Below are 24,573 nucleotides of genomic sequence, written 5' to 3' on the forward strand. Positions count from 1 at the left end.
TTTTAATAGTCCCCTAACGATGCATCTATCCCAAGACATGTTAGATATTAAATTTCCAATTAAATAACTAATTGTTACTACTAAGCTTCAAGTTTTGCTGTTTAACTCATGATATTCTAAAATAAAGATTAAACAGTGAAAATAGTCACTGCACAGATTGATCTGCACTTGTGGGACACACCATACACACAGAAAGCACAGGGACCACACGTAGCCACAAATGTGCTGGGTGAGAATATAATCAATGATGGACCAAACCTTCAGCAGAAGGGTCCTAAAACACGAAATTTACATTGATTCTTCACAGTCTCTATCCATTCTGGCCTCTTGCACCATTTTAAACAGAGGGAATTTGCCCTGACTTTACCAATACATGGCCATTCAGATGCACTGACGTTTAACACGCCACCTCGAGGGTGTGAAACAATAATTGCTGTGCTCTTTATTTTATGTCTCTGCTCCTCAGCTTCCTTACTTGCAAATGTAGCTGCAATTTAGCTGCTTCATTAAGTCAGATCACAGAATACAGAGATTTTTCCCTTGAAGGTGACACAGAGCTTTTTGAGGTATGAAAGCCTAGCACAGAATCCCTTACTTTAGACCATATGGTTTCCAGCTAAGTGTTCCTTTATTTTGGCTGGGCTGAAACATTCTTACTGAAGTGTCAAATTGTGACTTTATGCAATGTCTTTTTCAGTCCTCAGAACACTTTTAACTTTCCTTCAGACTGTGAAAACAATTCTTGCTAGGAAGAATTATATTTCCCAAGCTATGTACAATGGCACAGGCTCAACACGAATTCAGGTTTTCAGAAGAGGACAAATTGATAGGGATAAAAACAGCAATAAATATCTAATATCTAAAAGAAACTTAGACTTGTAATTTTTTTCCCCCTGCACTATTTCATATTTCTTCAGAACAAGCTAAGCTAAATAAATCACAGTAAAACTATCCAAAGCAATTTGTTACCTTAAAATAAGTTTGTCAGCTATTGCAATAGACAGTGTTTTATTGCAGATTTCAAATCACCATGAATGACACCCCATACATCATCACCCAGGAGATGATGGTCTAAATGGGACTGCTATGTCAAAACCTAAGCTGTCTCTTGTCTTTGTGCCCAGGCTGATCTAAGCTTTTAAAGTGTTCACTAGCTTAATTCAGTATATGAACAAAACCAAAGGAATTCTCCCTCTGCAATGGTCTAAAACTTATTCATGCAGTTTAACACCCTGAAGGCTTAGACTGTTTTGTCATATCCCATAAAATGTCCCCAGACAGTCTGGATATGGCCTTCCAAACCTGCACTGGTGGGACATTTACTGACCCCAGGAATCACATTTATCTCTGATACTATTAACAATAACCAAATGCTGATACAATTCTCTCACTGATACCAGACAGATTCTGGGTTGATTAAATGGAAAATTAATTTACTTTAGAAAGTGTGTGCAGCAATCTTGAAAATATGAAGTTATTGCTATTGTCCCCCATGCCAGAGCATTATTAACCACTGCTGTTATTAACCATTAACCACCCTGCTCCTGCAGAGGCCCTGCTAACCATGGAACACAAACACCACGTACTACAAACAATGTTTATCAAACTTTACCTTCAAATTCAGGTAACACATTCCTTTGCAAACAACCAATTTTGCCACGCTGCTCAATGCAAGGGCACTATTTGCTCTCATAATTGTATGAAGGAACTATTGCATAGCAAGACTAATTCTTCTAGCACAACAAGAAGAAAAAGAAAAGCCAGGAAACTCCAGGAAAAAGTTCTTAAATCATAATGATTACAGTTCCTTATTCTGTAACATCAGGAGAAAAAAGAAGTTATGTGCATCCCCAAATGTTTCTAAGTAGAAATTTATTGATCCAAAGAAAAAATATGAAGAGGGAACAAAATCCACTGAAAAATGGGCATAGAGAAAATAACTTATTTCTTTCTGCATGCGAGGAATGGAGAAGTCTTGAGTGCCCTACAGGAACAAATTTGCCTCTTTTTTTTTTTGCTAAATGCAGAGAAAGCCCAAGGTAGAAATGGTTGCTTTCAAGTATAATCATTTTGTGTCCTGTTTGACTCCCATAGGTGAATTCCTTATTAGAGAAAATATATAGATTTACAATAAAAACTTATGGCCTGCTAGCACATGGATCACTTAGCACTTTTAGAAGATTTAAGTTTTAGACCTTTTAGAGGAAACAGCTTCTGTTATAAACATTCCCATGTTGCAAAACTGCAATGCACTTTTTTTTTCCCTACCATCTCAACACAGGTACCACAGGCAGAGTGCTCTGAGAGGCATTTCTGCCTGGAAACACCAAGCCAAGCTGAGTTCAGGAGAAAGCAGAGCAGAGCCCACTAAATCCAGGCCTGCATTAGGCAGGCACACTAACAAGGCTGGCTGCCTTCCAGAGCAGCACTCTGGCTCCCCAGACCCATAGGGAGCACTGTGATTGCGCGCAAGCAGGGAGCAGAGGGAGGAGCACAAAATGGGGATAAAAACAGGCAAAAAACCAGCACAGGGATATTAGTTTGTACAGCAGCACTCAATTTTTAATGGAAACCAAGTTGCTTACTCTCATTTGTGCATTAATACTTTCCCCTCCTTTCTTCTGGTTGGAGCTCAGCTGGCTGCAAATCGTGCTCTGTGCAGAGAGTGAACCTCAGGGATGTCTCACTAAAATGCAAGCACCAATGCCACCTGAGTGAGGTGCAGGAACAGAAAGAGCTGTTCCTCCTATGCAGAGCAGTGCTCCTCCAGGGCACACAGCTGAGTGAAGTTACTGGGCCTTGGGCACCCAAAGGACTGAGCTGCTAAGAGGGAAAACACTGGTAAGCCACTGTCTGACTTCATTCCTGCCTCCTTGTCCTTTCCCCTTTGGCAGTGACATTGGGAGGGCTGGCAAATCCAAGGTGTCCTCACCTGGGGAAGCTTTCAGAGAAACCCAGATTCTGCTGACCAGAATTTCATCTTGCTCCATAAAGATATACAGGGCTCAGAAACTGAAAGAACTAGAGGAGGAACCTGCCAGGTCTGTGTGACAGTCATGAAAGATGAGGAACTAACCATGGCTTGGCAACTAGAGGGAAAACGTCTTTAAGACCTACCTGCAGTGAACAGCAGGGGCAAAACCTTTCTAAAGGAAGTAAAACCCAGCTGATAACTGACCCTAGAGAAGGAGGCTGATAATTCCAAGACCAAAGTTGATACTGTCCTATAAACAAGGCTGCCAAGGAGAGGAGAAACTGTTTTACAGCTTTGTGTGTCTGTGCTGGAGGGAAACTGAGGCAAACAAAGGGAAGACTTGGAGGCAGTTCCCTTGCTACAGCCTTTGCTGTGCTGCATCTCATCTCCCTGCCACAACCTACTGGCATTAACTAATGCACTGTTTCAGCCACTTGGATATGAACATATTCAAACATCATTTACTTAAAATATTGCCCTGGACGACTGGGCAGAGAATACACAGTCATGTCACTGCTTCTGTCTGCAAGTCAAAGCACCATAAACTCCTGCCCAGTTTATATTCTCATTTCCTCCCTGTGCACTCTGATGTGTTTTGTCCCACACTCCTGAGGCCTCCTGGGGGTATCTGAATTAACTGTGCTAAAGCTGAATAAATTCTGCCTTGGGAAAACAAGCCCAGTGGAGATGTCTTGCCCATCCTAGCCAGGAGGTTTGGCAGGAGCAGGAAGCTGCAGCACTGCAGCACCAGCAGCAGTTTCACACCAAGCCAGGACTGTAGCCTTCAGTGAATGTCACTCTCCTGCTGAATTGCTTCCAGACAGCAGTGAGGGATTTGACCATTTCCACAGCATGTTGAATAACACCGCCTGAACTATTTAACAAACACCAGCAACACTTAATATATATTTCTGGCATTCTCCCAGCTGGATTCAGGGCACAAAAAAGGGCCAATCCTTCTGTATTCTGGCTCAGGAGTTTACTGCAACATGGAAGTTTAGTACTTAATAACTTTCTGATATTCTTCTAGCGAAAAAATTATTCTGCTTCTCAGAATTACCCAGTATTCAGGAAATAAATTTATGTCAGCTTGTAGAAACAAACTACAGTTTTTAAAAACCAAGCTGGGTTATATGAATATTAATGAGATAATTGTTTCCATACTGTTTTTAAAATTAATACAGGTAAATATAATTCTAGTTGTGCTTCCCTCTTCTCTCAATGTTTCTACCACTCTATTCTAGCTTGTCCTCAATATGCAGCTTCTGATTTTTGCTCTTTTTACCCATTAAAAGCTCAACTGTTTTAATAGTGCTATGGATACCTAGGCTGAAATACAGCTGCATGTAAATTCAACTTTGTGCTAAATCAGTTTTCTGTGTTCTATAAAGAGAAACAAATGGCTGTCAAGAGATCCTACCTTCCTTTTATCTCCGGTATGAAATCATATCTTAGTCCCCTTCCAGCTTAATGAAGTAGTAATTATAGCTAAGGCATATAAACATTTTCTTATGATTAAGTCCTTCCCTAACTAGTTTGAAGAAAAAAAGACAAACCAAAACCCACCACCACAAAAAACCCCAAAACTAAAATAAAAACCATTCAGAAAAAATCCATAACACAAAGCCAGAAAACTCCAAAGAGAGTGTAATTTCATTACTATAGAAGAAAAATCCAGTATGGAAATATTTCCCCAACTCTTCCCTGATTGAGAGCTCCAGTCATGCCTAAGGTGAGGTTTTGGTGTGCCATGAGCAGTGTGGGGGCATGGAGCAGCCTGCAGGTGCACGGGTACAGGAGATTGAATAATGTTTGAAGTGATTTGAAGTGCAGAAGTCAGCAGCCTTCTGAGAGACTTGCAGACAGTCCTCCTTTCTGAACTTCATTTTTCATTTACAAAATTTTTCATTTACAAAAGATCAGATGCTTCACACAAGCTGGCAGTTGCACACAGAAACATATGTTCCCCCAGACAGCACATTATCATTTTTATTCCTCTTACATGCAAGCTCTCCCCAAATGCCCATTCAGTTCTATTTTCTACTTACAATGAAATGAGAGATTTCAAGCCTTTGAATGCATCAGGTGCAATGTCAGTTATTTGATTCTTGCTGATGTCTCTGTGAAAAGAAAGATTTGAAAAAGTGTTAGTAAACAGGAATTTAATGAAAATATTTTAACTGTATTGGAAGAACACACTTGATATAAAACAGAAGTAAATGATCATATCTCAGAGAAATGATGAACATGTATTTCATGTACATCTTCACTGATATTTCCACTGGGGCATGTGCTATGGATCCAAGTAGACTCCATATAAAATATCACTTGAATGAGAACTTACTAATGAGAAAATTAAGAGGTTTTCCATTCTCTACATCTTTTGAGTTACAAATAATGTTGGTTAAAACTATAATGAGGTCCTCAAACTTTTTTCAAATCTAGCCATGTAAAGTGGGATTTTTTTTTTGTTTGTTTTTTGGTAACTTTTCTAAGGTTTGATTCTTTTTTAAAGCTCATAAAGAATGGCTCTGCAATCCACTGATGTTTTCTGCTACAATATCTTGCCTAGCAGAACAGGATTCACGGAATGTTTTGGTTTTGCAGCTCAACTTACAGCAGCCAAACTTGTCACCCTGAAAGTAAGAACATTTGTTTTTATTTTTATACCGGTTTTTGTGAAACTTGTTTAGGCTGACTGCTGCTTTTTGTCTAGTAAGCAGAAGTATGAAGTGGATCAGTCCTATCTATTTATTGAGGAATGTTAAATATTGAGAAATTTAAATCTGCGAGAACAAGGCGAGTTTGCAGAACAACAGCAAGAACCTAAAAAGGGGGATCTGGATTTTGATTGAAGTATTTCAGCAGTGTTTTGGCATGCTGGGAATGCATCCCAGCATTGCCATCCTTGCTGTCTCCCATGGCTGGACCCCAAGGAGTGTGTGACTGATGGTGCTGAGCGACAGCAATGCCACGCTGGGCTCGGCGCTCTCACTTCATGCAACTGCACTGCAATCAGCATTAGAAGATAATTAGACACATTATTTCCTTTCCATTACAGCCCAAGTTCCACTGCTGTCAGATAAGGAGGTTCCATCTCCTGACTTGCCTGAGAGAAATGGATTCAATTTTGTCCTGGTATTTCTGTTCCCTGTGTTTGGCCTGCTTTGGTGAGATTGTCCTATTCCTTATTTCATTTACATCAAGACAGAGAGAGGCTTTCCTAAGCTGCACAACTAGGACAATTTAGGTGACATGAGGCTCATTTTCTTAGTTTAGGCCATCTCAGAATCACTCAGGGGGAGTGTGCCTCTTCAACTGGAAATGTAATAAAATTATCAGGATTGCACTCAGGCAGGGATGGTATCAGTCACCTCTCACTCCCTCCCTGCACCTCTGACAGCGTGATGGAAACCTCTGAAAAGGTTGTTGCTCACCCCTTGGAGGGTGGCTGTGCTCAGTCACCAGCTGGGGACATAAATTGGTTTTGACTTTGCACCAGGGTAGCAAGGGTACCCTGCAAGATGCTGAGTAACACATGACTGTATGGCTTAAATGTCTTCACTGTAAAAGGTTTTGAAACAAAACAGATTTATTTTTAGATGCAGCCAAATGCAAAACTATTAATAGCATTGGTTGAATACTCTCTTGTTGACTAACATTATTAAAAACAGATTACTTGATTATCTCCAACATATAAAATGGACTGTTCTCATTTGACAACAGTACTCAGCAAAATCCATGTCATACACAGTTTAGTTTGTGGAAGCTGCTTAAAAATGTCACAACTCCGCAGAGCTACTGGCAAGCCTGTGAAATCTCAATGTGTTTTCTGCTAAAATGTGGTAAAATTAGTCTGACAACATGAAATGCCACTACAAGCATCAGAGCTAGAGAGGTGCAACCACAACCTTCAAAGTTATTCCATGTACTTGGCTCTTACTCCTGCTCTACAAACTTGTTAGCTAAAAACCTCAGAAGAGCAGAGACAGGAAATGTGGGCAATTCTGATTAAGCCCAAGACAAAATAGGTTTCAGCTCCTTTACTAAATCTAATCACCAAAATAACTCTCCCATCCTGGAAGATGAAGAGATAATTCTAAATAGCAAAATGCAGCTATATGCAAGTGTAACACTTGAATTAATATACATTTTTTGCTATCATCTTGACCTAATAATATCAAGTCATATCTAGATTATGTTGGACAAGTGGATCTAATTTAATAATTAGTCTCAGTTATCCAATTAGCTAAGGAAAGGAAACTTCATTATCTTGCAGGAAATACTCAGTAAAGAATCAAAATACAGAGTGTACAGAGTTGCAAATGAGGACTATTATCACTAACATTCTTGCATATTTTTTCACCAGAAGAAGAAAAACACAATACAATTTACAGGATTATGCTAATACCCTGAATGATATAAAATATTATTATAGTAGTTAATGGTAACAATAACAACAGTTATATTAATGTTCTGCATTTGTACCCCAGTAGGGCATCCATTAATTAAATTGAAAATCTTTCTGCCATGGCATTGTTCATTGAAATCAAAGTGACAGAAATTTAGAAAGGCTAACAAAACTGCAGTGATACTGAACTTATCCTTCCTCTAAAGGAAAAGGATGGATGATTCTTTTGTTTGAGGATATAATCTTTCCACCAAAGTATATTTTTTTTCTTAAAAGGACCGGGAATCTTGAAAAGATGGTGCCAATAATCTCTTTAAATACTGAAACAAATGTCCTCAATAAAACCATGTGTAACAGAACTGTTGCTCAGTCCAGGGCTTCAGTGCCCAGCAGGAACTAAACTTTAACAAGGAGACAGGAGGATAAACAAATGGCAAAACATCAGGTTTGTTAGGGGACATTCTGCAGCCCAAATACCTGTCCCAGGTTCTCCCACAAGATCCTGTCACAGTAACTAAGCTTTGGCACAGATCATCTGCCACAATAACTTATTATTTCATGATGAGCTCAGATCTCAATGAGTATGCCAATTATACCCCAAAAAGCTGTTAGCACCACTTGCTAATGGAATTCTGCTGCAAAATTCTAACATTAATAATTTCACATAGCAAGTGCTGCGTTGGATAGGGCAGCTATCTACATTAAAGAGTATTTTTTGGTCAACTCCCATAAAACTACACTTCACCCATCAAAGAAATATGAAAAGACAGTAAAACATCACAAAAATCTAAAATTAGTCATACCTTAGAAAGAACTATGTAGTGATTTTAGTAATAAAAAAGTTACAATTTAGGTCACTGAAAAGAGATCCATCATTATTCACCGAAATTACCATCTTACTATCCAATACAGTACTTCTTTAAAAATAGATACAGCTATATTGGAAGAGAGACAGAAGAATAGAGACCATCTAAGATTGATGACTTGACCTGTTAAATATTCAGATCCATATTTACAGCTCTTCAGCTCTAGGAACTTGCTAAGCTGGGACTGGAAAACAGCAATTTTGCCCTTAAATCTCTGGTATGGTGCAAGCTGACTTCAGTTTCCCAAGGCTATCTGATAATCCAGTGTGTTCTCTGAAATGAGCTGGCAGTGTCTTAATTCCAGCATTGTTCACATCGGAGAAGAGCTGCAGAGGCACTTTCCCAGCAGCATTAGTGCTCATCCACAAAGCCTGGATGACTTCTGGAAGTTTCTGCTCCAGTGGCAGCAGCAAAATCTCCATTTCTGTGGGGAAGCAGGGCTGAGCTGCTTTACCATGATCTGTATCATCGTGGAACTGTCACAGCATCTCTCACACATCACTCAAAAATGAAAGAAAAACCTGACTGGGGGAATGCCCCGTGTTATCTGCATGACAGCACGGCTACACATCAGGGTTATTATTTTTTTTAATCCAGAGAGAAAACAAAAGTGGTAATAAAAGGAAGAATTATCTGGGTATCTACTGGTGATTAAGTGACATGAAAACAAGCTGCAGCAGGTTTCTTTGTTTTCTTGTAAACAGTCAAAGCATTTCAACATCAGCCCATCAAAGGCACTGCAAAGAATTCCTCCTGCTCTAACTGGGGTCACCACCCTGACGTGCTGCAAACAGGGAGAAACGGATGAGAGGAGAAACAGGACTCCAAATCTATTCTGGGGAAGCAGGTTTGAAGTCTGAGCAGACTAACAACTAATTAAATCACTTCGTTTATAATAGGAAGTGAAATTAAGCATTATTAAGGATTTCATGCACTGTTAGGCATCCTGAACCAAATTCCATTGTTGCTTACACTCTGAAGAGATGATTTGTGCGATCCCCAGTGATTTCAACACAGAATTGCCAATATGTTTCTAAAATGAAGATACTGAACTTGAAGCTAGAAGATTCATGATTGCTCTTGCATGTTGGTCTTATTAAAACTTACATTCTCTTCAGCTTCTTGTACTGGGTGAAAGCTCCAGGGGGAATGATTTTGATGAGGTTTTGTTCCAAACGTCTGAAAACAAACAGAGCAATATACATGTTAACTGCACAGCTACAGGACAGGAATCACATTAATTATGACAGCACATTTTATAGAAATATAAAGCAATTTTACAGGGTCTTGTGCAAAACACGTTATTATTTTGAAGTCCACTAAATAGAAAAAATACTGAGAAAACAACTTAGAAAAATAAAATAATCTCTCCGATTGCTAAATTGGTCTAGAAGAAATGTCACAAGCTAACGAAACTGGACTTTTAAGGCTCATGGAATTATTAAATAATAGTAGGCACATTTTAAAGTTAAGGTAGAAAATAGAAAATACAGATGCTTTCCTTGACCAGCTGTTATAAATAGAATGTAGCTGTTTAAATGGACAGCTAGACTAGGCTGTGACAGCTTAGCAGCAGATTAAAAACACAATCAGACCAATTCAGGAGCAACAACCTGGGAGCATGCTAGAAACCAAAGTGAATTCACTGCAAGATGAATTCATATTTTTAAGAGCATGGGGAGCATTTTATGTTATAAGGGTAAAAAAAGAGAACTGCATCTTCCTATTCCAACTACCAAATACTTTAATTTTTCTAAAATATGGTCCAGACTACATAAAAAGTCTGTTTTTATTTCTAGTATTTGACTTGAAAGAAGTATTCTTTATGAAGTACCATAAATGCATGTATCACTAACATAAAATGCAAGCAGCTTTAAGACACCGCCTACAGCAACCACTGAGATTAATTTCTGTTCCTTCCCCACAGTACTTTCAAGTGTTTGTCAGCAAGTTCCCTGAATTCCTGCTAAAAGGAATGGCTTCTCCTCAGATGAACTTCAAATATTCATCTCCATTAGAAATGTAAAAGTGGATCCTCAAACAACTAATTCCACTGACCATGGTAGCTAAATTTCTACTGAGCTGGGACTGAGACCAAAATGTGGTTTCACCTTGCTCTTATTTATTACTGAAATTTTGTGTCTTTTTTTTTTTTTCACTGAAGTGTCCTAAAAAGCAGCAGTTTAAATAGTAAAAAATCTGTGGTTGAAAATGGCTTAGAATTGAAATACAAAAACATATTGGAATGATGGAATGAGGCACTCCAGTCATTTCAAGTTGCTGCAGCAATGCAGATGGGAGGAAAAAAACACTTTAGAACCAGGAATGACAATAAAGTGAAATGGGAGAAGGGAGAAGTAAATCAAGGTTTGCAAAGTACTAGGGAATAGTAGAGAGAAAATGTGTAAGCTCTCTATCCCTCTGGTGATCTGTGCTTTCATAAGCAAAAGAAAAGAATCCCCTTGAAAACAAGATAATTTGCCAGCTCATTCGTACTCTAAGAAGCTATTTAAGTACAAATATTTTGATATTTGCACAGTCAGCTTGTACAGCCAACGTGCTCGCCCTCTTTTATATCTCTAGCCATCTATTTTTTAAAGGTTGTGATCAGAGTTAATTCTATTCCTTGCTTTGTGATCCGAATTAGTGTCTGAGATTTCCCTCCCAGTCGGTCTAAATATAACACATTTCATTTCTGGCAAGTCCACAGTGAAATGCAAATTGCAGCGAGCTCCAGCACGCCACTATTGTTGGGTGTTTGTCACCAGAATTAGCAGCACACACTCTTCCCATAAAGGCTTTTTGTCAGCCTGCCAGCCGCGTGTTTCACTCCTCCCAAGTGTTTCTGTGCAGGCACTTCGAGGAACAAAAGAGGGTCATGCCTGCCCGATTTCCTGGCCCTGGGGATGGAAAATGGGGCTCAGCCACACCACACATGCAGCCCTTACAGAAAAACCCAAATACAGGGATGGGGGGAAACGTGGAGCTCTTTACAAGCAGAATTCCTGGGCAATTTTAGTGACTCAAGGGTGGAAATATACACAGAGTTTTCTGCCCCCAGAGAGGGTGAAAAAAAATAACCAAAATTGGAATAGTTAGCCACAGGTCCCAAGTAATAAAAAAAATGAAATTAAAAAAAAAAAAAAAGAAAATAAATAAATAAAAAAGAAAATAAAAATAGATTTCTAGGAAAAGTGGAGAGCAAGACAGAAACTGTTGCAGACATCTTTTCATGAAAAATCCTTTCCTTAGGATTTTTACTCCTGAGAAGCTGAGAGGCTTCAAGAACAAAATGTAAACAATGGTTATCTGCTGCTGTGGAATGCAACAGGTGCATCTGGGATTGGTCTCATGATGGTTTGTTTGTAATTAATGGCCAATCACAGTCAGCTGGCTCGGACTCTCTGTCTGAGACACAAGCTTTTGTTATCATTTCATTCCTTTCTATTGTTAGCCAGCCTTCTGGTGAAACATTTTCTCTTATTCTTTTAGTATAGTTTTAATGTAATATATATCATAAAATAATAAATCAAGCCTTCTGAAACACAGAGTCAGATCCTCGTCTCTTCCCTCATCCAAGAACCCCTGTGCACACGGTCACGAGAAACAGGAGTTATCTGAGAGTTGCATTCTGAAGCTACCTAATGAACTCCTCCTCCTTTCCTACAAAATCTGCAGCAGATGGCATGTACAGAAATGGAAGGACAAGGCTCTTGTCATCTGCTGCTGTATTCCCACCACAGCACCTGACATTGCTTTATTCCACGAAGCCCTTTGCAAATGAAGGACTAAAGAATCTCATGTTGTGCTCAGTGCATTCCACCTTGCAGGTGGCACCAGAGCAGCACCATGGCCCCCATCAGGGTCTGTGGGCAGGTGGGCTCCAACCTGGGCACAAACCAGGGCACCAAGCCCAGGGCTGCATTAAATAAGCCTGTGCTTTAACAGAATGAAGTACTGACCTGACTTCTATTTAATTTTTACATAAATGGATGTTTTAAAATGGCAAACCTAGCCTGAAAAGCACAATGCAGTTTCACAAGTAAAATAACAGCAAACACCTTGTTTGTATTAACACTTTACTCTTTCACCTCGTTTAGCTCATATATGACATGCTGAGTGCAGCAGACAATTAAAAATCTCAAGAAATTCTAGGTTCTGCCAGGAGGAGAACTGGCAATTTCAGGGTGATGAAGGCCTAATTAGAAACCATACAATGGGAAACTGCTAGAGATGTCATCTTTGAAATAAAGTGAAAAGCAGTATTCTTACCTAATATTGGCCTTTTTTCCTCCAAAAAGTGAGAAAGTGTAAATTTTATAGCCACATTTTATTTCAGACAAAAATACCTAGGTTACCTAGAACATGACCTTTGGAAAACTGTGGTTTTTATGGTGTATCCCTATACTATGGAGTGCTATTATACACTATAAAACCATCTATGCTAGTGCAAAGCAACACATGGGAATTCATTTTTTGGGGGGTATTACCAGAATATACTATAAAATAATTTTACAATGCATTTGAGAAATCTGTACAAGACAGTCCTAAAAACCTAAATTTTGATAATTTAAATTACTACCTTCCCTCCTGTTAAAGGTTTCTTACAACTCAATAATTTTTTTCTTGAGTCTCCTGTGATATTTCATACTCAGCTCTATTTAGGAGACTTGCCAAGCAGAATTTCCAAAACTGGTAAAGTGAACTGGCCCTGTTCAAGCTCCCAGAGGTTTTTGTTGCTCCTCTGTTGCCCCTGTGGCTGTCCCATGTCACCAGGTGAGTGCTGAGATGAGCTGAGGCACATCTCCCCCTCCCCACACACAGCAATGCTCTGCCTGCCTCTCCCAGCTTCATTTTAGAGGCTTCGACAACAACATCAAAGGACAGCAACAATTTCCTTTCTCTCCTCTAATCTATCAACAGAGATAGGAAAGGATGAGGGCCCACTGAACTCAGATCCATTTTTGCTTGTCATAACATGATGCTAGACTGGATAAAGCCCTCCTTCTTCCTACTTTTTGTTTTTAAATGACTTTGCAGCAATGAGAGCAAAAAGTAAACATATCAGAGAAAAAACCATGACAAAACAAACCCGGGGAAACCATGCAGCTAAAGATGAAAAACTATCCCAGGGTAAAGAGCAAGCACTCAAATTCCCATGCTAATCCATCTCAAAGTTCACTGAGGTGCAAATCTTTTCATCACCCCCTCCCGTGGTGCCTGCATTGCTCACGCCCAGGATGGCAAAGCACAAAGGGATAAAGAACTCTGCTAACAGGGACTCAGCAGAGCCGGCTCACACTCAGGAGTGATGGAGCCATTCGTCTTGAAGAGTGATTCCCCCTGCAGAGCTGGGGAGACAGACGTATTAATTTGGGCTTTAACTATCTCCCTTTCATTGAGGGAAAGAAAGAATTTGTTATTTGGGTCTCTAATGGAGCAGTTTGCTAGCAATTTTCCCATTTCAAACACTGTCTCAGCTGCTAATGTGCAATGTTTTGTCAAGCTTACCTACCCATAACATAGACAAATCACTACCTTGGAGAAAAAGAGAGGGAGGGAAGTATCAGTACTGATAATTCTCAGCTGCCAGATGAATAGAGCCTACAAATGAGCCAGCCACGCTCTATTAACAGTGCCAGGAGCTGTGTCCCCAGTGTCCCCGGGCATGGGGCAGGCACTGGGGCCCTGCTGGGACACGGAGGGGATGAGACAGGCTGTTCCTGGGCTCTGCTGGGCTGGCATGACCAAACAGCCCCGAGATAAAGCCACCTCAGAGAGAGGGGAACAAACCTGTGGCACTGGCAGGACACACGCAGCCTGTGTGAAGAGTAAAATCCTTGTTTTCCTCCTCCCTATGAGCAGGGATTTGCATGGAACTGGGTGGGGAAAGAAGGAGCATTGACATCCATCACGGTGACCTGTGATGGTGTTCACAGGGGTTCCAGAATGAGGGAAGAGATGAGGATCTGACTCCATGTTTCAGAAGGCTTGATTTATTATTTTATTATATATATTATATTAAAACTATACTAAAAGAATAGAAGAAAGGATTTCATCAGAAGGCTGGCTAAGAATAGAAAGGAATGATGACAAAGGCTTGTGTCTCAGATCGAGACAGTCCAGACAGCTGGACTGTGATTGGGCATTAATCAGAAACAACCACATGAGACCAATCACAGATGCACCTGTTGCATTCCACAGCAGCAGATAACCATTGCTGATATTTTGTTCCTGAGGCCTCTCAGCTTCTCAGGAGAAAAAATGCTAAGGAAAGGATTTTTCATAAAAGATGTCGGTGACAGTGACAGAAGCCAGGGATGGGGAGAACAGTTTGGGTTAGGAAGGAGGAAATTTCAAGGGAACACAACAATCAAGTCAGGGACTGAAACAACTGGATTATAAAAACCTGCTTGGATCATTGTTCCAACATCTATCTCATAATTTAGGCTCTCATATATTATTATGCATTTTAGTCTCTGATGAAGAAAAGTCTACAGCTGTATCTTCAGTATTCAAGGTGAATAAATCATACTAAATAAATCACCATCATACATGGTCTTCTTACTACAGGTATGAGCTGGATCTGATCCCTGCTCTCACACCTTTCATTGCCTCTTTATCTAAAACACAATCTTTACTCCTAGCATGCACAGCAGGTTTGGGTAGCTGCACTGAATATTCACCCAGGACAGCCCTGGATGGGAGAGAAGGGAGGAATCTGCCCTGCATACACAGACAGGACTTGCAGCTCATCCAGCAGCAAAACCTGAACCAGCCTCAGTGCAGGGCCAAAACCTGCAGCCCTGCTGCTTCAGAAAGTGCTCACGGCCTGATATCCCAGGGAACAGCTCTTTATGTCTCTCATCTCTCAGTCCTCAAAAAAAAAAAAATAAAGAAAAGAAAGTTTTGTAGAAAACAAAGTGCTTTGGGATGGCAGGACATGGAGGATTTTAGATGTGTGTGTTTGCTGCTTGTTTTAACAGTTGAAGCCTTCACACTCCACCCCAGCCAGAGTCGACCACCACTATAAAACCCTTAAACAAATGGGGTCCTCCAAGACTTTTACACTGCTGCCTTTCATCCCAGCACCTGAATGACTCCCAAATAAAATTAATAACACACATTATAAATGCTTCTTATGGAGTCTGCCCTAGGAAAAGGAGAGCTGAGAGCCAGTAAAGCATCCATCTGTATTAATAAAGGAGACTACTGGAGTTTCCCTTCATATTCCCTCTGCTGTTGATTTTCAGGTCTAGCTGTCGAGCTGCTGCTGTAGTTTTAGACAGAACTGCTTCCTAACAACTCACCCAAGGGCAGATCTTCAAGAGACAAAATCCCATCAACAGTGAAGTGACTTGTCAACATAAATCTACCTGGGAAGTTACACAGGTAATTCTGCTCACCAAAAGACATCTTTGAGAATGAAAACAGATGTTTTGATATGTTCCTGATACCATGGTGTTATTCTAAAAGCAGTTCTGGTGACAATGGATCTTCTGACACACTGCAGTGAGTTTAGTTTCAGCTGTGTGAGACTGAGGCATCAGCTGGTAACCACTGAATTTGTGATGGCAGCCGCATTAGAAATCCATTCCCTCTGTTGTAGCATGTTAATTTTACATTAAATATAGCACAGACAACCGGGAAACACCAGAGAAATCCACAGATTGGTATTTCACAAAACATCTTTATACAAAACACCAACGTCTCTATAACCACATTACCACCAGAATGAAGCATTGTTCTGCCAAACCTCAGAGTTTCTCCATCCACCACTGTGACACTCCACATTTGTGGTGGGAAATTTTGGCTCTTGTCATCAGAATGAGAGCTCATCATTGCAATGTCCCTGCCAGTCTCATCCATATATTTTCCTTTCTTTATCCGTGGCTGAGGGTGCAGGCTCCCCGCGAGCTCCCTCCCACTGCTGCAGATGTCCAAGTCCAGGTGAGTTCCCCTGAGCCATCACCTGTGAGGGTGTTCAGGGTTCATCAGAAGCTCCTTTGGGGGTAGAATACACAAAAATGCCTTCCTGCTCTGAGTCTAGACTAGACAGAGAGACCATCTCCAAAGAGACCATCCCCAGGTGCTGCCCAGTTCTGGTATTCACTTCCAGCATCTGCTCTGAGCACTTTTCATTGATATTTTTTGGAATTTTTTTTTAGGATGGAGTTGTTTTGAGGTTGGGTTATGTTATTCTGAAGGGAGACAGAGAGTTTCTCCAGCACCTCTGTGAAAGCAATCATCCACCAATGGTTCAACCTGATAAATATAAACCTGCAGGGATCATTTTAACAAGCCAAACCCAGAATATTTGCTTCACTGAGAAGCTCTGTGAGGTCCCAGACAGTCTAACCCCGAAACACATCACATTGATTTTAATTATTGCTTGAGGAGGTCAGTCCTGAGCACCCTCTATTGACTTCCAATTATTGCAAGAAACTTCCAGCCCTGATCACTCCCCATGTTTTCTCACAATGCTGACAATTTCAAGCTGATTTGCATCTAATTTGTCAAGTTGTGACACAAAACTATTCTTTTAGTGAAAACTGAAGTAAGCTGACAGAAAAAACCACAAAGTTATTTTTTAACCTCTAATCTAGCTTATTATTAGGAGCTGTGTACATTCTGTACATCTGTTTTTACTGCACGTTTACAATACTGACAAGGAAAAGGCAGAACACCAGAAATTAGCAGGAAAATTAAGTAGCTGTTTGGTAGTTGAAATTCTGCCACCTGTAATATTTTCTCAACAGATTCTGTTATTTGACAATAGACATTCCTCAAATCCTTTCTTACTTTCACAGTCTTTTAAAGCAAAATAAACAGAACATGTGTTAGCCAAAAGACAATTAGTATCTCATCCAGTAAAAAATCTGATTAATATATTTTATGTCAAAGTTGTGATTTTCTGCTCTCTATTTTATTTTCTGTACTTGCTTTTCCTCTTCATAATCAGCTTTAAGAATGTATATGCTCATTATATATTGCAATCTCTATTTTTTTTGGCAACACAGGAGCTTTGCAGTGAAATTTGTATTAGATAAAATATACATGCATTTTTTGTTATACCATTCATTTTTATTAGTAATTATTAATTTGTGTTTATACTAGACTGAAGTGATATCTCTGGGAAAAAAAAAGATTGGACTTACACACTTACACACACAAACCCCCAAAATCCTAAACCAAACTAAAAACCAAAACAATCTCAAATCTACAAACCTTTTAAGTTTAATCATACACAGTTTGCCTGAGTAAATTAACCTGTACATAACTTTTTTTCTAAAAGAAATCTCCCAATTATCAAAAGCAGTGAACAAGGTAAAAATTGATATGGCTGAAATGAAAATTACCATGTGTATGAGACCTAGAAATTTATCAAAACAAGCCCACCTTCCTGTGCCTGCAGATGACATTAGTTACACAACTTCAGAAATAAAAGTAAAGATGTAAGAAATAAATCTGCCTTGATCTTGCAGCAGAAACTCCCTGCTGTTTCTGCTTGTTTCTAAAACTGTGAAATGCAGCTTTCTGTTTTCCTTAATTTGTCTCAGCACAGAAAACACTTTTATTCTTAAAATTTTCCATATATTTATATTTTCTTCACTGACTATCAATCTAAAATATTTATTATTTCTTTATGACTTTTGTGTTTTGAACTCAACAAAAAATTCTCTATATATTTTTGGCCCGACAAAATAAACCTCTGTGGAATGCAAGACACAGTTTGCCTGGTGAGATCCAGAACAAAGTAGTCAGGTTAGACATGAGAAGCTGTCCAGGGCCAATTTACAGCAGTGAATGAAAATCACATTATAGGATTCAGCTACAGGAGCCAACCTGGTTCCCCAGGCAGAGAAGTTGCCACCAGAGGCAATTATGGAGCATTAACTGCAGGTTCCAAAATTCTCTGCTGGCTTCAGCTGCACTATTTACTGGAAGCCTGGGAAAATTATTATAATTTTCTTTCAGGAGGAATAATAATGTTAAATTAAAAATTATCATTCCTTTTCCCATGAAGTTTATAGTTCCTACACATTTATATTCTTGATAAAACTCCTTGCCTTTGTGAAACTGAGAACTTCAAAGCCAATTGTTAATAAACATGAAAATGCTGTCATGTAGTTAATTTATAATTCATATAACAAAAAATTATTCTTATTACAATGGATAGTTACCAGTGCTCAATCTTTCTATAATAGCTTTTCTGACTTTATTTTAGTTGGAGGAAAATTAATTTTGAATATACCAGTAACTTAAACACCCAGAAATTGTTCATCACTCTCTTCAAAGCATAAAAGCTTCCTAAAGATTCCCAGCTAAGTCCGAGCTGGCCTGAAATGAACATTCTTGCAGGTACTGAAGAATAGAAAAGGCAATTTCTTCCTGAGATAATTCCTGAAACAACAAACACAGCAAACCTGTCTGCCTCCAGCTCTGCTGCCCAGCACAGTGGGACCCTCATGGCATTAAATTTGTCAGGAAATCATTCATTAAAGGTAGAACAAGTAGAACATTACATTACAAAGTGATCATCTTGCAGAAAATTAGGTTTGTGCTCATTTTGCCAGAACCAGGAGAAAACCAACATTTCATTTTTCCTGCGCTCCAACTCCAGAATTCTTCCTAAGAGTGGAAATTCTGCACCAAAATCACGTGCTATTTACACCTACAAACACATCAGCCAGCAATTCAGCTATCAAAAGTGAAAATGCTAAACTAAACCCACGTGGAACAAGTGACTCAAACCACCCTTAGGCCAAGCCTGGGTGCTGGTGGAAGGGCTGCCATCCCTGTTTGCTGTGCCCAGCTGCCAGAGGAAGCTGTGCTTATTATCTCAGCACACATGGTGCCTAAACTGCACTTCTCCTTCAGGGACTGGCAGCCTCTTTACTGTCTGGAGCAATTGTATCAGCATTCAAACAAATAGTTTGTGATTGTTTCTGAGTCAGGTACATCCTACCCACCTTCATCTTGGCTCATTCAATTCTATTTTTCCTTATCTCACCAGACACAGAGTATGGTACAGGTAAATAAGAATGGTGAAGCAAACTTGACATGAACAGATCTTAGATCTGTTTGAAGATTTAAGGATATACTTTACATTCTGGAGTTTAATTTATAAGTCTGCAGATGACTGAGACTTGGCTTTTCAGAGTAATTAACAGTGCAGAGCACAAAGTGTTCAAAGCCCAGTGCCTGTTGACTTTTGCTGCAGCTGGGAGTCCTCCACACTGCTGAATGTCTCAGCTGAGTCAGCCAGAACTGTGATTACATCACCAGTGACCACCCAAGGAAAGCTTGTGCAAGTCACTTGCCCAGAATCAATTAATAAAACCACAGGCAAGAAGAGGCACAACCCAATTCTCTGGACAGCATCCACGAGATTCTCTTCCACATAGTCCCCATTTTACAGTTTTCCTGTTTCTGCAACTGAACAGACCCTGTCTATACACACAGGCTCCCTCCCTACACATCCCTGATGCATCCATAGGCAACAAGAAATGAATCCAAGCTGTCAACAGCAGCATGAGACTGTGCTGTTGTTGAAGTGAATACCACCACAAATACACACAAAAGCTTCAAATGAAAACTGCAGCTACAAACATTAACTTTGGTATTTCTAGTATTTTCTAATTTATTTCTTTTTACTTAAAAAAAAAAAAAAACCAAACAAAAACAAACATTTAATTCAGTGGTCTCAAAGCAAAAAGCTGAAATTACTGATTCCATCACAAGGAAACTCAAGTGTAACAGAAGTCTGAATCCCAGACCCCTGTAGTGCTTCTCTAACTGGAACAGCAGCAGTGCAAACAGGAGCTCCCTGTGCAGTTTAAGAGTTAATCTGTGCCTAGACAGTCCCTAATGCACAGGACAGACACTCAAATTGCAGTTGGGTTTCCCAAGTGCATGGTGAGGGGACAGAAAGGCTCTCTGAGGTAAATGTGCTCCACCTTTCCCTGTGTCCCTCTGTCCTGACCCAGTGTCCCAGCCCTCCTGCCATCCTACACAGCTGGTGTCCACTGGCACCAATCCCAGGCCTTTTCACCAAATATTTCTCACTTTCTCAGGCTCACAGCACTTTGCTCACCCTGTCTCGATTTCCTCTGTTCCCAATTCTTCTCCTCATGTGTTTGGTTGTTTCCTCATTTCAGTTCACCCTTCTTTTCCCATCACTTTCTGTACTGGGCTCAGCTTGTTTACATTCTCTCAAGCATCCCAACCACAATCCAGCTTCTAGATTTATCAAATAATTAATTCCTTCTTTTAAGCAATCTGAAGATCCTTCAGAGAAGCAGCACTCAGTGCCAGTGGCTGCCGCTCCAGCATCCAGGAGAGGGGCTGTGCCTTGCCTTTGGGGGCTGTGCCCTGCTTTCACCCAGGAAAGTCTTGTGCCAACTGCTATCAAACACAAAGGCACAAGTGGAAGGCCCTGCACCACTGTTTTAAGGTGTACAACATCCTCAGACAAGACCTGCCCAGAATTCACATCCTAAAACACTGCAAGTGATAAATAAAAAATAAGTGCATCAGTCTGAGGCAGACAAACAGCATGAAAACTTCCTTCTAAACAAAGGGCAGAGGAAGAGGGTTGTGAGGTGGGAAAAGATCAATAGGGGGTTACTCCTCCTGCCCATGACTGGCAGGCATCAAACAAACGTGGCAGGCAGCTCGTGGAAGCAAGTTCTGTTTGAAACCCTACAGCCAGGGCTGGCAGTGCCCTCAGCCCCTGAGCCCACATCTGCATGGGCAGGAACGCTGTCCTTTGGCTGATTGATGCCAGGAAATCACTACTGACTGAGAAAGGATCTGTCCAGCCCATGTCCTGAGCCCAGAGCAGCCCAAGCCATGTGTCACAGGTCTCTGCTATCCCCTGGATGAGCTGTCACTCTGTTTGACAGGCACTGCCTGCAAGGTTGTGATCAAATCTGAGCAAAACAACAAATTCTTGGAGGCTTTGTCTCCTCTCTGTTCATCATCCCTCCTTCCCTACACCTCTCCAGCATCAAGCCCCTTCTGCACTCACATAATGTTCCCTATTTACCTTTTATCTCACCCTTTCTAAATAACTGCAACCTCTCCTTTTATTGTAGATGCTCTCCCAATATAGGGAATGACTGTTTTGTTCATGTACCAGCAAACCACCACACCACATGGATTTCAGTATTTCTTTCATTAAATGCCTCCAGGTGCTTAATGACTTTTGTTTTCACCCAAGTAGTCATGCAAAACTTTTCTGTGTTTATTCTCATGTGCTTCTCTATGGCACAAACTGTTCATTTCTCCTCTGAAAAGCAGAACAGAACCACTTTGTAAGCAGAGATTCTTTTGTAACACTCAGCACACAGTCTGTATTCCTCAGCTTCAATTTCTCATAACTCATTTTCCCTCAGTCAATTTGGCTGCTGCTGTCAGCTCCCAACTGAACAAGAAGCTGTATAAAAAACCAAATTGCATTCTCTACATTCTTGCTACCTATTTTATGGAATTATGAAAAAGCAAGTCTGGGGTACAGATTTCTAGCTTTCCTAAATTGCTTACTTAGTAGCAAACATTATTGCAATGAAGTCCTACACCTTGAGGAGTAATAGAGTAACACAACAGACTTCTAATTCATATGTGGGAGAAGGAAAATTAGCATCATATGATGCTTGTTTGATGTCCCATGACAAGTGAGTTTCCTGGTTTGTGATGGGTTTTCATCAAAAAAAACAGGCTTAGGACTTTTTGGCAGCTTTGTCAGAGAAGGTTCTGCCTACCCATGCTAATGAAGAAAGGTAGGAAGGCTGAATAAAAGATCTTTAATTAATACTGAAACAGAGTGAAATGTAGGTCACCTTTAATAACTGTGTTAGAGCAACAGCTGAGTGTTTCATTTTTGTAGAACAGTTTGTAAGTCAAGTGTTCTTACCAGAGAAGTTTGGCTTACAAGGGAATACTGAGTTAGGGGGAAATACAAGAACAAGTTGAATTCAATGTTCCTTGGGGTTCTTATGCCCAGAGCAATAGAAGGACACACAGACAATGAGAGGGCTGGAGCCCCTTGGCTACTGAGAAAGGCTGGGAGAGCTGGGGGAAGAGAAGGCTCTGGGAAAACCTTAAAACCTTTTCCTACAGGGAAAATACCTAAAGGGGCTCCAGGAGAGCTGGAGAGGGACTTTGGACAAGGGTCTGGAGAGACAGGATAAAGGTGAATGGCTTAAAACTGACAGAGGGCAGGGTTGGGTGGGATATTGGGAAGAGATTCTTCCCTGTGAGGGTGCGGAGGTCCTGGCAGAGATTGCCCACAGAAATTGTGGCTGCCCCATCCCTGGAAGTGTCCAAGGCCAGGCTGGATGGAATTTGGAGAAACTTGGGATAGTGGAAAATGTCCCTGCCCAAATCTGGTAGGATTGCTTTCACCCCAGAACACCCCACAATCTTACAAATTTATGCTTTATCATGGTAAATTTTGCTGTGTACCAGTATTTCTACAGCAACAAGAAGTGGATAAGTCCAGTGACCATGCAAATATTTGAATTTCTACTCTCTAGACTCTAAAAGCTGGCTGGATGTCAGAAAACTCAGTATGACAAGAACCTAAATAGGAAAAGAATTGATCTGCATTCCCTGTGGACTAACCACAAGTAAAATGGTTTAATGTAACAGTATTTCAGGCCCACAGTAGTGTGAAGTCATGGACACAGAAATAGATGGTTCCAATTCCTAGAGGTAGTAAAGGCAAACAAGTCTATAAAACAAGCATCTGATTCCACAACAGAAGTCACAAAAATGTTAAAGAACTAGAAATAACAATGTGCAAGACAAGATACAGAAGGTAGAATCAGCAGAGACAATGTGCTCTGATGTTCTAATTCATTATAAAAGCATCTTTCCAAGCTAAAACGATGTCCCTCTATCTCATGGGGAAATCATTGACTGGAAATAAGAAAGGACTGTGTATTTTCATTTACTGACTGCAATTCTGGGTTTGTGAAATGTAAACACAATCTCAACTTAAGGCCCCAAGAACTTTATCTTGCTTTCAGGTAGGACAGTACCAAACTATCTTAATTTACATTTAAAAAATGGTTTCAGCCCTTAGCTCAAAAGAACAAACCAGAGAGAACAACTACTGACAACTGACTTGAGAACAACCTGGCAACTCCTTAGAAGAGCTTTTAAAACATACACCTTTCTTCCACACAGGATGCCATGAAATGGAATAAAAATGGAGAGAAATGGAACAGATTCGTGCATGAGAGTGGCACTTACATCTCCCAGATGTCCTCGGGGAGGTTGGCAGGGATCTCTGTCAGGCCCCTGCCCCTGCAGTCCACCACGTTGTTGCTGCAGGTGCAGGCGGAGGGGCAGGAGACGGAGCTGGCGCTGCACGACGGCGGCTCCGACTGGGGGCCTGCACACAAGGAACACATTCCAGGCTTTAGAAAATGATTGTGAGGCTTTAACAACAAAATACATCAGGCTGTGGGTTTAGCAGATCATCTTACTATACAAAGTAATCGTTTATTTGCAAGAGAATATAATATTCTACAAATCAGCTGCAGAGAAAATATGTTAAAGTGTGTGTTGCAGACATCTTTTCATGAAAAATCCTTTCCTTAGGATTTTTCCTCCTGAGAAGCTGAGATGCCTCAGGAACAAAATGTAAACAATGGTTATCTGCTGCTGTGGAATGCAACAGGTGCATCTGTGATTGGTCTCATGTTGGATGTTTGTAATTAATGGCCAATCACAGTCAGGTGGCTCAGCTCTCCGTCCAAGCCACAAACCTTCATTATCATTCTTTTTGTACTCTTAGCTAGCCTGCTGATGAGAACCTTTTCTTCCATTCTTTTAGTATAGTTTTAATGTAATATATATCATAAAATAATAAATCAAGCCTTCTGAAACATGGAGTCAGATTCTCATCTCTTCCCTCATCATCATCTCAGACCCCTATGAGCACGGTCACAAGTGTGTTCTTATTCCTCTTAGTCTCCACTCTATCAGTCTCTTCCCCTCATGAACACTTTCTTCATGCTCACCCATATCAATACATTCAAAGATTTTAAAATTAAGCTTTAGAATCAAGTAGCATTTCCAAATTTCCAAAAGTTGTCTTTCTCCAGAAGTTTCCATTACACAAACACTTCTTGAGTACTTTTACATACTGAGAGAAGACTCTCATCAGAGACAACTTATGTTTTTGAAATATGGAAACCTGTTATGGTGTGAAGACTGAGAACACAAATCCAGGTTTTTTTTCTTTTCAAGATTAGTCAATGCAGTTAATGGAAACATAAAAAAAATTTAGAAAAACATAAGTTCAAACT

General features: G+C 40.3%; 1 protein-coding gene across 4 annotated transcripts in view; it reads right to left on the reverse strand.

The window, feature by feature from the left end:
- Positions 1-24,573, reverse strand: part of SLIT3 (slit guidance ligand 3) — a 482,838-nt gene that overhangs the window by 150,696 nt on the left and 307,569 nt on the right. For all 4 annotated transcript variants that reach the window (XM_074552528.1, XM_074552527.1, XM_074552531.1 and 1 more), the window contains exons 9-11: positions 23,513-23,654; positions 9,359-9,430; positions 5,023-5,094 (exon numbers count right to left, since the gene is read on the reverse strand). In XM_074552528.1, the coding sequence (XP_074408629.1) occupies positions 5,023-5,094; positions 9,359-9,430; positions 23,513-23,654 (286 nt within the window). The remainder of the gene's footprint in view (positions 1-5,022; positions 5,095-9,358; positions 9,431-23,512; positions 23,655-24,573) is intronic.

This window comes from Zonotrichia albicollis, chromosome 15 (genome assembly GCF_047830755.1).
Source record: "Zonotrichia albicollis isolate bZonAlb1 chromosome 15, bZonAlb1.hap1, whole genome shotgun sequence".
Classification (NCBI taxonomy): domain Eukaryota; kingdom Metazoa; phylum Chordata; class Aves; order Passeriformes; family Passerellidae; genus Zonotrichia; species Zonotrichia albicollis.